The following is a 13332-nucleotide window of genomic DNA, read 5'->3' on the forward strand; positions in this document are numbered from 1 at the left end:
GGGGCCATGTTACCTCAGACTACATTTTAATTAGGAAGCCATGGTAGTTCAGATAACATTTTAATTGGGGAGCCATGGTAGTTCAGATAACATTTTATTTGGGGAACCATGGTAGTTCAGATAATATTTTTATTGGGGAACCATGTTAGCTTAGATAAAATTGTAAACAGGAAGTCATGGTAGTTCAGCTGATTGAACATCAGACTCATAATCCAAGGGTTAAGGGTTTGATAACTGCCCAGGTTTGCCAAGTCCCTGTGTCCTTGGAAAAGGCACTTGCCTCCCATTTACTCAGCCCGATATAGTAAATTATGAGTAAAAATTGACATTAAAACCAACAAATATAAAAATAAATAACTTTTGAATTAATTGATATATATATCTATTTAAAGTTGTTGAAAATATTTACAATTTATCTGTTATCTTCTAGGACTGCATATGTATGACTGTTGAAGGGTATATCTTCCTAAACTCTTGCTTTTGGCATACTTTACCTTTACATTTTAAGAACTTAACTTTCAGTCACATGAATATAGCCAGAATTGTGCTGATGCACTGTTAACCTCATAATTCCAATATACATACATACATACATACATACATACATACATACATACATACATACATACAGACATACATACACACACATAAACTAAAAATACACTAGTGAGGATGTGTATCTTTTTTAATCAAATCAAAGACATTTTTAGTAGTGTTAGTATAATACAGGATGAACAGACAAAAATTTTGGTAAAAATATTAAAAAATGTGCACCATATTTTCTTAAATGTAAACATGATATTTACAAATGAATTAATTTCAATTATCTATTTCCCTCAAACAACTAATAAATAAACTGACTGTTAAGTCATGACAAATTCTGTGCCTTTATATGACAAATATTTCAAAAGTCTATGTATTATGTACAGAAATTTTATTCCTATGAATAGCTTTTGTACAATGTCCTATATTCCGAATTCTAAAAATAATGTCCATAAATTTAACTTGATTGTATTAATTATTCACAAGATATAATGATTGCTGACAGAGTTTCAAATATTATAAGAAAAGTGGATAGTACAAAAGTTGTTTATTTTGAGCTTCCATATTTTCATAAGGGTTTTACTGGATAGGTTCATATGGTACCATAATACATTATTTTTTTTAAATGGCAGTGCATGATACTATGTTTATTCCAAGTTAGGCACCAGTCCAAAAACCAGTGCCCTCCACATGAACTTGCTAAAATTCCTTTTAGTACAGGTGCTCCCAAATTTTAACTATCTTCACCCAAAATGAAAAACAATGCAAAAAATGTACCAGGTGATATATCAAATCTCTTCTGATTGTGTTGTGGCTTTCCCTATTAATTCTTTTCTAGAGATATGGATGATTTATGTTAGTAAAGAACAAAAGCTGAGAAGAATGGGGTTTCCTGAACAATATAATGTATGTTTCTGTTCATGTGGCATTCAGTTTTACCTACTCAAAAAATGGTACTTCTTGATCTCCATATGCTGAAACCTCTTATATTGGCACCCTAAATTTTAAACACTGTAAAAAGTTTCTAATACAGGTACTACCAAATTTGAAATAGACTGAAAGAAGTTCCTAAATCTAAATAAATATGATAAATTAAAACAATGGAAAGATGTAAATGTACAATCCTGATTTTCTTCAGACCATGTATTGGTGAACTTGAATTAAAATTACAGGTTGCCTGGCATCAGATATATACATAAGTTTGTTCAAACTGTGAAACAGCTGTGCAACAGTTAAAGTTTGTTAATGACTATTATACTAACTTATCTTAATATACTGATTACACAAAGTGTGGGTATAAATACAAATGTGCACAAATGCCAGTTATGCAAATAAACCTGTAAAAGCATTTATTTAAATAGACTAATCAATATTGATAAACTCGAACAGAATAAAAGTAATCTCAATTTCTATGACAGAAATTGATGTCAAAAGCAAAATTTCAATATACTTCATACAAACTGCACTAACTCATTGCACACACAAGTTTTTATTGCATACAAATTTCAATAAAGTACAGGCTGGTATAAACAAATACAATTTAAAGCAGTTGTAAAACTTGCTGATTGGTAAGTTGCTATCAAATTATTATTTTAACATGACATAATGTAAGAATAGATGTCAAAATTTTCACTGTTATAGTGCTCAATGTAGTAAACAGTAAACCTCATAAGTGAAAATATTATTCAAAACACATTAACCTGAATTAGATTTTTTGAGGAAATGAGGATAACACAAGGGATAAAAGCAAAGTATGGAAATCGGGATAACATATACATATAAATACATGGACAATATCTGTAAAGAGAACTTTGTAACCAGTCAAGAAGCTTAGTGTAATCTGAAATATGTATAATGATTGACATTTAATTTTGCAGAAAAAAGAATGGGAACCAGCCCAAAATTAAAATACCTTTATTGGTCCCTAAAATTCTCATCTTTCTCTAACAAACACATTTAATCTACACAAAAAGTACATTCTCCATCATAAAGTGATGTCAACACTGTTAAGACAATTTTTATACCTTTTAAAAGCCACTTTGTTCAGCAAATCATTATCTGCATAAATGTCATTTATAAAACATTTTGTATCAACCATTTTAGCTGTGTAGTATTTAAGGAAGGTAAAAAGAATAATTTTGTTATTACTACACTTCAAGAAAATGACTGTGTTAAAGGGACATTACCCATAAAGCCATGACAGTGTTAAAGGGACATTACCCATAAAGCCATGACAGTATTAAGGACATAACTAACTTTTAAACAAGTGCTTCAATCAGTTGTGTTAGCAGGACAACATAAAACTGGTTCATTACTTGGTCAACAGTCATATGTACCTTTCCACCCAAGAATGAGTCAAAATTTTACCATCATTTCCAATAAGCAGAAAAATGATACTATCATTTTCTTATTCTGTATTGTCATGCTCTGACAAAAGGCTGGAGAAATTTTAGCATGGAGGCTTCCTGGCTACAGTAACAATGCCCCTAGTGATGCAATGCAAACACTAGCAGTAAACAAATATTCAAAGCGACGTTACTTAAGAAATGTTGCATTATATGTAAAATATCTTAAAGTTCCAATCCACATTTTTGTCAATGCAACAATTAAACAAATATTCTGCAATTTTGAAAGTAGATAATAGAGCTAAAAGATTTGTCTGAAACAAGATCACATTAGGAATTTACGTACCAAACATTACTGTACAGCTCAACTCATTTAAGGAAGTTCACAACTAGTAACATTGGTGAGTTACCCGCATAATGAATTTGAAGTGTAAGCCTGCTAAAACATGATGATTGGGGTCCATAGAACCCAACTGTGGTATGTACCAAACCATGTTATAACCATACAAGTCTTCTATGATGCACGTACCCAAAAAATGTCGGGGGTTGGGTAATACAAGTAGTTGCAAAAATAATTAGAAAACACAAATAACACATATATAAAAAAATGGTAGTCCTCATTTGGTCTATCTCCTGCTGTCAACAAACAACTGACAATGATATTCATTGCCTCAAGTGGTTTACATGATACATGTACATGTACTTAAATTAGCCTAGATTACGGTTGACTGGAGACAGCTCTTATCTTGCTGCAGCTACCAGGGGATGAGGCTACTCATAGGGAAATGAAAACATATGAACAAATTAAAAAGTTTCACAAACATCTCTGTGAGATGCCCCACCTTCAATTAATTAACTTGATGGCCAGATATATATGGTTTCAAAAGATTGGAAATTAAATTTGTGTTTTATGCTGCCATTGGTAGTGATCGTTACAAAGAAATTCACAGCAAAATAAACAATCCATCAGATTCCATTGCTTTTATCTAGGTTTGGTGATGACTTTGATGAAAGATGCTTTGTTTTTATTGAAGATTTTAGTTGGCTTACTTTGATGAAAAGTGCCTGTGTTACTGAAGTCACTGCTAAAGACCAGCTCTGGAGGACAAAATAAATACCCATTTGTTATTGCAGTGGCAACATCAAATAAATGTAGAACACTGACTGAGACTGAAAGTTTATCTGACTAGTATTTACATAGAACAATCAGTGCTTCAAAAGTAATCAGGCTTCTTTGAAGTTGCAGCAAAACTATTTTTTCTGGGTACCTTAAAAAAAGAATTAGCCATCATTTGGTTGATTGTAGCCATCCCTGTTTCTGCCTTCAGAGTTTGGTTGATTGTGGCTAGTCCAATAGCATGATTATTTGAGTTTATCACAGCATATAGTTCTCAGGCCAGATGTGAGAATAAGTAGATTACAATATAACAAATGCACAGTTAAGATGGTTTGTCAATATGAACCAAGGATTTGTTTATGTAACATTAGAAAGATTCCAATGTATTTTATATCCAAGTTTGCAACTTCCTTTCAAGGTGCCTTTGAATTTCTTTACTATAAACCCAAGCTTGTATATACAAGTTTAAACAGCCAACAATATTGTCACCAAAAAAAACTGCCATTTTTGTACTTTTAAGAAAAAATACTTTTTATGTACAAGAAAAATAAATGTAAACGAAATTTCAGAAGCCATGTCATGATTGCATTATATACGAATTCATGTCATAAAAGAGCTCGCTCTAATTATCTCAAAATTGACAAGTATATATATGTATATAAAATATCATTATCACAGTAATATGATCATGTCTTGACAGCAAAATATGCATCATGACTCAAATGCTTCGCATCTTGTAATGATCTGGATTTTCTGATGCTGACATATTGGCATAATCTAGCAATAAAGATTGCGATACTGTGATAGTAATACATATGTACAAACTTTAAGAACAGTTAATAGTTAAAATGAGCCATCAAGTAAAGACATTAAAACACTATCAAGTAAAGACATTAAAACACCATCAATTCATGACAATAAAACACCATCAAGTAAAGACATTAATACAGTATATGTGTGATACTTTAAGCATCCATTCACTTCATAACCTGAAACACACACTCATCATTGCATATCAACAATTTATCCCTTGAATTTGATTAAATAATATTTTTGCTAAGTAGAAAATCCAATAAAAAAATATTGAGCAAATAATGGCTTTATAATAATCTTCAATTTTTTACCCTCCCATTTGGTAATGCCCTGAATTGAGGAACAACCTGCTGAATGTACTCCACCTACCTGTATATAATACAAACCTAACTGGACCACAGACCCAAACCAGCATAATGTACTGGTAGATCATGGTCTATATTTCTTATTTTAAGTTTTCTTTAGGCTGGGTGGGTGGGCAATATAATTTAAAGGAAGCATCAAAGACTAATCTACTTTCACACTGTGCAAAAGATGATCTTGGTCTACACTGGTTTATTGTTGTTTTTCTTTTATATAATTTCAAACAAGCAGCAAACCTTAATCTGCAGGCACATTGTGCAATAGAAGAACTCAGTTTACAATGGATTTTTTTAATAGTTAATATATTTCAAAGAAGGTTGCTGTTGTTGTTGTGGGGTTTAACGCCATTTTTCAGCACATGATAGGCTATACATGGCGGCCAGTATTAATGGTGGAGGAAGAACCCAGGAAAACCCCGGAAAGAACCACTGACCCACGAGAAGCTACTGGCAAGCTATCTCACATACCCACATTGGCCGAATCTGAGACTCGAACCCACACAGACAGAGGTGAGATGGCAGTGATCCGTAACGGAGAGCACTTTAGACCACTCGGCCACTCAGGGCCTTTCAAAGAAGGATCAAAGACCCTAATCTGCTGGCACATTGTGCAACAGGAGATCTTGGTCTACACAATTTGGAGTTGGTGTAGATTATCATATCAGAGCTCTCAATAAGAATTTTATAAATTGGGCATTTACTCCTAAGTTGGGAACCAATTGCATTTATTCAACAGGGTATCTTTTTGAAAAATTCAAAACATGAACATGTGACACCTGACAGTGTCATATAGAATAAAAAATATAGCTCAATCTGAACGAACTGTGAACGTTCTCATGGTGATCAAGTAAGATCATTTCAAACATACATCTGGAATTTGTTCTGATATCATTGTTTATATTGATCAAATGCACCATCATAAAACATGGTCTTTTCTTAAAGAAAGATCAATATATGTGTTCTAAATACATAAATATGCTACTTATTTAGAGCTCTGCATCATAAACTGCTAAATAATGCAGACTGCAGTATTTGCAAACTCTGAGCAGGTTGATCTGTTGCCATCTACAAGGAAACGGCCTAAGAGGATACCTCAATATTAAGAACACCTCACTATATAAAAGGCTTTTGTAAACCAATTTCTTTAAGTGAAGAATGCCTGGTTACAAAGGACAAAATATGGGGGTCCCTTTAGTGTCCTTTATAGACAAGTTTCTTTGTATTTATGAATGCAAATGATGAAAGAAACAAAAGATTAGGTCAATGTTCAAGGAAAAATGAAAATAATAAAATCCCAAAATACAAATATCCTGAGAATCTGATATCACAGAGACTGATTCTGTATTCTGTTTCCATAATATCAAAATCTTAAATTGGTAAGCAGTAAAATTACATAATATAAAAAAATCTTGATAAACAGATGAAAATTTGGAGTCCAAAAGTCCATCTAAAATGACAGAAAGTTGACAATTTTGAGTTGAAACAGTAATTATCTATGTTCATAAAAACTTCATTTAGTTTTCTTGGTCTCTACATGTCCATTTGCCACTCCATTAGAAGATACATTGCCATTCTGGATGTGACCGTTAGTACTGCCATTCTTGTTAACCTGAAAGATAGAAAATTCTGAGCTCATTGTTAATTATAGTTTTTAAAACTATAAAGCTATTAATTAAGTCTTCATTATTAATTAATATAGATTCTTATGAAGAATAAAAGTGATTTTTGAAAGAGACAAGAGGCAAAGCATATAGAAAGAAAGACAAAGAAATTTAATAATTTGTAAAATTTGGTTCTGAAACTTAATGATTCTATTATCTACATATTATACAATGTTACACAGATAGATTTGTCTAACCATTATACATTGTTGCAGAGATTAAATGATTTATGCCTAACCATAATAGATTTGTTACACAGATTCATTTATACCTACACATTATACATTGTTACAAAGACTGATCAATATGTGTCTACAAATTATACATTGTTACACAGATTTATTGATTTTTCTTCACATTATACATGGTTACACAGATAGACTGATTTTTATCTACACATTATACATTGTTACACAGACTGAATGATTTACGCCTATGAGATACATTGTTACACAGACTAATTATGACTACACATTATACATGGTTACACAGATAGACTGATTTTTATCTACACATTATACATTGTTACACAGACTGAATGATTTACGCCTATGAGATACATTGTTACACAGACTAATTATGACTACACATTATACATTGTTACACAGATTGAATGATTTATGCCTATGAGTTACTTTGTTATACAGATTGATTATGACTAAACATTATACATTGTTACACAGATTGAATGATTTATGCCTAAAAGTTACATTGTTACACAGATTGATTACATCAACACATTATACATTGTTACACAGACTCAATGATTTATGCCTAAGAGTTACATTGTTATACAGATTGATTACATCTACACATTATACATTGTTACACAGACTGAATGATTTATGCCTAAGAGTTACATTGTTACACAGATTGATTACATCTACACATTATACATTGTTACACAGACTGAACGATTTATGCCAAAGAGTTATTGTTACACAGATTGATTGATACATTGATCTACACATGATACATTGTTACACAGACTGAATGATTTATGCCTATGAGTTACACTGTTATACAGATTGATTACATCTACACATTATACATTGTTACACAGACTGAACGATTTATGCCTAAGAGTTACATTGTTACACAGATTGATTACATCTACACATTATACATTGTTACACAGACTGAACGATTTATGCCAAAGAGTTATTGTTACACAGATTGATTGACTTATGTCTACACATGATACATTGTTACACAGACTGAATGATTTATGCCTATGAGTTACATTGTTACACAGATTGAATGATTTATGCATGTGAGTTACAATGTTACACAAATTGATGATTTATACCTACAAGTTACATTGTTACGCAGACTGATTGATTCATCTCTTAAGATGATGTGATTACAATGTACTAGTATGAGCTGTCCTTAAAAAAAATTACTTCCAGCTAGCCTGGGTAACCTGGCCAACTTTTAAATTCTATTTCAAACACTGACCTCCATATTTATAAATCATAAGCCATATTCAAGGATTACATTTTTTTTAAAGTATGACCTTTAGTGTACATGGATAACTCATGAACCATCTTAAAAACTTAGGCAGGTGTGGATCCCATTTTTTCTTCAAATGTCAGGGCTGAATGGCACATCAGCATAATACTGGCTACAGGGTGCTGATTAAAAGTAAACTTGTAAAATAGTAAATAAAAATAATTGCCCATAAAAGCCAAACAGCCAATCTCCAATTTGCTTAACGTGGAAAAAACTGTGATTAAAACTGAAAGCTTGATATATCACTCATTTTATGACTGAAAATAAATGTGTGGAGAAAACTGGAATCATCATCATGAAATTTGAAAACTTTTAGAAATAAATCATTATATTTTGCATATTTTCTTAATAAACAATAATATATAATAAAATATTAATCAAAAAAATGTTGGTAAATGTCTACTGGTGGCAACATTGTATGAAATAAATTCCAATTAAAGAAGTTTTAAGTGAAATTTAATTTGGTATTTTAAATTAGTTTCACTGTAGTCATTATAAATGTTATATACTGTTTTCTATTCAAGCTTGCAAAAAGATTCAACTGGCTATCACACTGATACATGTGCTTCCATGATGACCAAATTAAAAGCTTTCTCAGTAGCTAAGCTGGCTTTATTTTGACAAATAATGGTCCTTAAAAACAATGGCACACAGTGAATAACAGCTTAATTATCTCCAGTCAATTACAATATATGAAACATGCCTATATTACAGTAACATCTTGGTGTAGGTCAGCCTAATTTCTTGTCAGAATCATGTACTATCAACAATTCTAAAGTTTCTGCCTCTTGAAAATCTGTGGAATCTTCTTCAAAATTTGCAGTGAAATGTAAAACAAAGTTATAATAAAATATCAAAATTTTCATCTTTTCATTCTTTTCAATTATTTTAGATCATGAAGTAATATTCTGGTGCAGTGTACTTTCAATTTCAAACTGTATCATGACAATATGCAACTTTTCTGAATTAACCTGTGCAAACATATTCATGGCTTTGGCTTAAAAGCTCATAAATGCATCTCTAGCTATGAATGTTTGTATGTCAAGAGTTTAGCAGCACATCAGCACAATACTGGTTATACAGTACCATTTTTTAATTTATTTGTGTTTGCATATGATGAATACATACATATTGATACAAAAAGGGAGGCAACTCAAATTTCACTGACACATAAATCTTTTGACACCACACAGCTTTTACCACTTCTTTATTCCTGCTCCAAAATATAACTATTATTGTTACAGTTGGGCATTACAGCACTTCTCAATAAAAGAGATACATTAAAGAATGCAAGATTTAAATAAATAACTGTGATTTTGTATTTAATATATAATGCTGAACATTTTCTTTCATTTTAAGCATACATTTGTCACATTATGAATATGTAAACATGTACCTGCAAATGTTACCTTCTCAATCAACTGATTTTTGTAATGTTGACCCGTACAGTTTTGGAACTTATCTTAAATTGGCACTATATAGGCAGGATTGTGCTGACATGCTGTTCACACCCCCTCACACACACCTAGTGCAACTTTAAATCAAATGTGACTTTATAGGTGCCATCATGTGAAAGTACACCTTAAATACTGTCTGCTTCTGTCAAATCTATGTATACATAGCCATTAAAATGAATGATAAACCTGATTCCTGGATAAGTGGGTTTAGCTGCTGAATTGCCAGAACTAGTATAATCTCGCCTACCTCAGCATTTCTTTGGAATCAAAACTTTGAAAATTCTCCTAGTTTTTAGAGAACAATGCACTGGCAGATCTGGGTCTATGCAGTTTATTAGGAGTAATCAGTAGAAAAGACAACATGTTCCCTGATCTGCAGGTGCATTATCCTACCACAGATTAAGATCTTCGTTGTTGCAGTTTGACTCGACTTATAAGCGAGTATATATATGGTATCATCTGAAAGTATCTGGAGTACTATTCTCTCTCTTATTGTCTTCCGATGATAGAATACTATCATTCTAAACATGTAATGTCTCAGTCTGCTTGGTTTATATGTTGATCAAATGTGCCACAATAATACATTAACCATGCATGAAACATGGAAATACAATGATGACTTTTGATGAAATGCTTAAAATGTAAATCTTTTATGAACCTTGAATGCAATAAAAAAAACATTCCATATGTGTTTTAGACAAGTCATTTGCATAAAATACTCCAATATGCAACTTACATACAGTTCAATCTGGCTTTGTCATTGAAACTGAGCAGATGAAAAGACACATAAAGTTAAAGAAAAATCTTGAAGTTCTAAGATTTTAACACAATAACCCCTGGTGACAAGTTTACGTGGCAGGAGGTAGTAGACTACTGCTGAGCTCTGTAGTGTCAAGGTCATGTATGATACACTAAAGTGGGTGGAATTATTGAAAGGTAGACAGATGTAGCTCTACAATGATACCAAATAATCTGGAATATCTAGCTGCACTACAAAATACTGAGGGAAAAACCTCATTTTTTGGATCCAATTTATTTCTACCCAAAATTCGCCTGTGGTCGGAATCCAATTTTGTGTCCGGATTTTATACTTTTTGGTCTCAGATCTTAGGCAGACAAGTATGAACTGCAAACAGACAGATGAACCTTTGCAAAAATTAGGATAAGATGGGCATTTGTTATAAAGAGTGGTCTCGATACGAAAAAATGGGTCCGTTAAGCAAAAAAATACAAAAAAAAAGAAAAAAGAACTCCAACTTTTACCCTTCTGCTCATACACGAGCCAAATAGCCAATGAAAAACAATGTTTCTAACACAACTAGGCATTATATTATTGGAAGATCACCTGGAAGTTGATGTTTTAGGATGTATTCAGAAATAGCTTTCAAAATGTGTTTCCTACTCGAATTTCAGACAAAAACGACAAAATCCTCTAAGGGTTAATGTGTTAAGTTAATTCTAATTAAAGTTACACAGTGACAAAATATTTTCTGACTTTTATCTTGGGTTTCATGCTCAAAATATTTTGAGAACACAGGGCCAGGTGTGATAACATGATTTACACCCAGCCTGACTTGAAATTGGTTAGCAAAAATCTGTTCAGTTTTTAATAAAGAGCAAATGCCAATGAACTAAAGATGGAGCCAAAGATTCATCAATTGTCCCCATTCAGAACATTAGGTAAAAATATACTAATGAAACCAGACTGTATTTCTCTAATTACATGTATATGAGACTGAATTTTCTCCCATACCTGCTTCTCATTCTTTGATATGATATAGGCTTGGAAATAGAAGTTGAGAAATAGTAACAGGATCGTGAAGCCATAAAAAATGAGTGCCCACTGCATCCATTCAGGGAAGTCACATCGTACCACAAGAGATTGCATGGAATGTGTTATTCCAATAACAAACTGAATCTAAAAATTTAAAGAAAAAAAATTTTAATCATAAAATTTCATATCCAGATAGTGAAAATATAACTGTACCTTTTCTTGTTTCTTTGATAGCTTCTGCACAGGCCTAATGTAGGCCTGAATATAGAAGTTCATGAACAGGGTAATAATTGTAAATCCGTAAACAAGACCAGCCCACTGCATCCATTTCGGGTAATCACAGTCAAAGTATAGAGTCTGAATCCCGTAAACCATTCCAATGAAGAATTGTGTCTGGCAAGGGAAATAAAGCATGCAGGTATAGCTATACTCATAGCAATAGCAAGGAAATTGGTGTAAAGCAATACAATTGGGTGATCTATAGCAAAGTATATCCAACTAAAAGCACCAAATGTCTAGATCCCAGCTGAATGCATGTTATGCAAACACACAAGTTTAACCCATAAATTACAAACGGTGTATCACCTTGAGTTAGAATATGATATCATCAGATATCACAATGTGCTGAGTGACATGTGATCTGCTTTAATTAATTACTGGAACTACTTTTTTGTGTAAGAAAGTTATTAATAGGTAAAGAGGCCCTGCATAACATGTACAAATATTATGTCTTATTTAAGAATACAAAACATGTATATTCTGATGAATGTGTTTATGTTGGATTTACTTGGTGTCAGGGTCAGTGATTTTGAATCCTCAAATGCTTTAGTGAATTTGTTGATACAAGTGGTTGACTGCAGTGATGTTGTAATTCTATCATTCACAGATGGATTGTGATTTCCACATGTCAACTGTAGGATACTTCAGTAAGCTTTTTTAACATTTCAAAAAGACCACGAGACTGTTGCTAATAAATAAAATTGGAAACTATAATCATCTGACTCATGCACTTGTTTCAGTTCTATAAATGGTGTTATATCTTTTCAAGACTGTGTGAAGTGAGTGTCAAAACATGTGGCATTATAAAGTAGTTCCAGTTTTTTCTATTGGTGATACAGGATCAGAAAACATTTTTAGACTATATGAATGACAGACTGACCAAAAATGATTAGTTGGATTGAGCTATGTATCACTTATAGGTATATAAAAAATATTATAGCAGTTTGACTGTATGAAAAGGATATATAAATAGAGCAGGTGCAACCCTGTCAAAATGAATGTGAAAGTGCAAATCATTTGCCTTAGAATTTAGGATTAAAACAGAATGTGAGAATTTTACTTGAGACTATTAAGAAGAGTACACTCTTGAAAGACACTCCCTGTTTTCTTTTTCTGGCCTTTCTAGACATATGTATAAATTTGTGACTGTTAAGAGAATTGGCTGGTTGCACCCACCATGACTATGCCTCTGAATCTGGTTATAAACAGCTGAACATGCTTCGATGTCAACATACAATAACCATAACCAACACCATCAGTGATTTATAATTTTTTTTATAAGTCCAAGAAAATGAAACTTACAAAAACTAGCCAATCTGTAATCTGGCTCCCCTGCAGACCCATACTACTATTCAAATGCTAATCAAAACTCTCTATACTGGCAACCTCTATATGTTGGCCACACTTTTTCATCCCAACAGTGTCTAGTTTAGGAAAGTTTCATTGTATTTACATTCCTGACAAAGAAA

General features: G+C 32.3%; 1 protein-coding gene across 3 annotated transcripts in view; it reads right to left on the reverse strand.

Annotated features, from left to right (window-relative positions):
• Positions 1 to 667: 667 nt before the first annotated feature.
• LOC149785700 (very long chain fatty acid elongase 4-like) overlaps positions 668 to 13332 on the reverse strand; it is a 37187-nt gene continuing 24522 nt past the window's right edge. For 2 of the 3 annotated variants that reach the window (XM_089979563.1, XM_089979564.1), the window contains exons 7-8: positions 11798 to 11977; positions 668 to 6789 (exon numbers count right to left, since the gene is read on the reverse strand). In XM_089979563.1, coding sequence (XP_089835689.1) covers positions 6691 to 6789; positions 11798 to 11977 — 279 coding nt within the window. In that variant the 3' untranslated portion in view covers positions 668 to 6690. Of the gene's footprint in view, positions 6790 to 11563; positions 11729 to 11797; positions 11978 to 13332 lie in introns of all 3 variants that reach the window. The other variant, XM_089979565.1, reaches the window with a different exon arrangement.

Source organism: Sinohyriopsis cumingii, chromosome 13 (genome assembly GCF_028554795.1).
Source record: "Sinohyriopsis cumingii isolate HCF-2022 chromosome 13, ASM2855479v2, whole genome shotgun sequence".
Taxonomy (NCBI): domain Eukaryota; kingdom Metazoa; phylum Mollusca; class Bivalvia; order Unionida; family Unionidae; genus Sinohyriopsis; species Sinohyriopsis cumingii.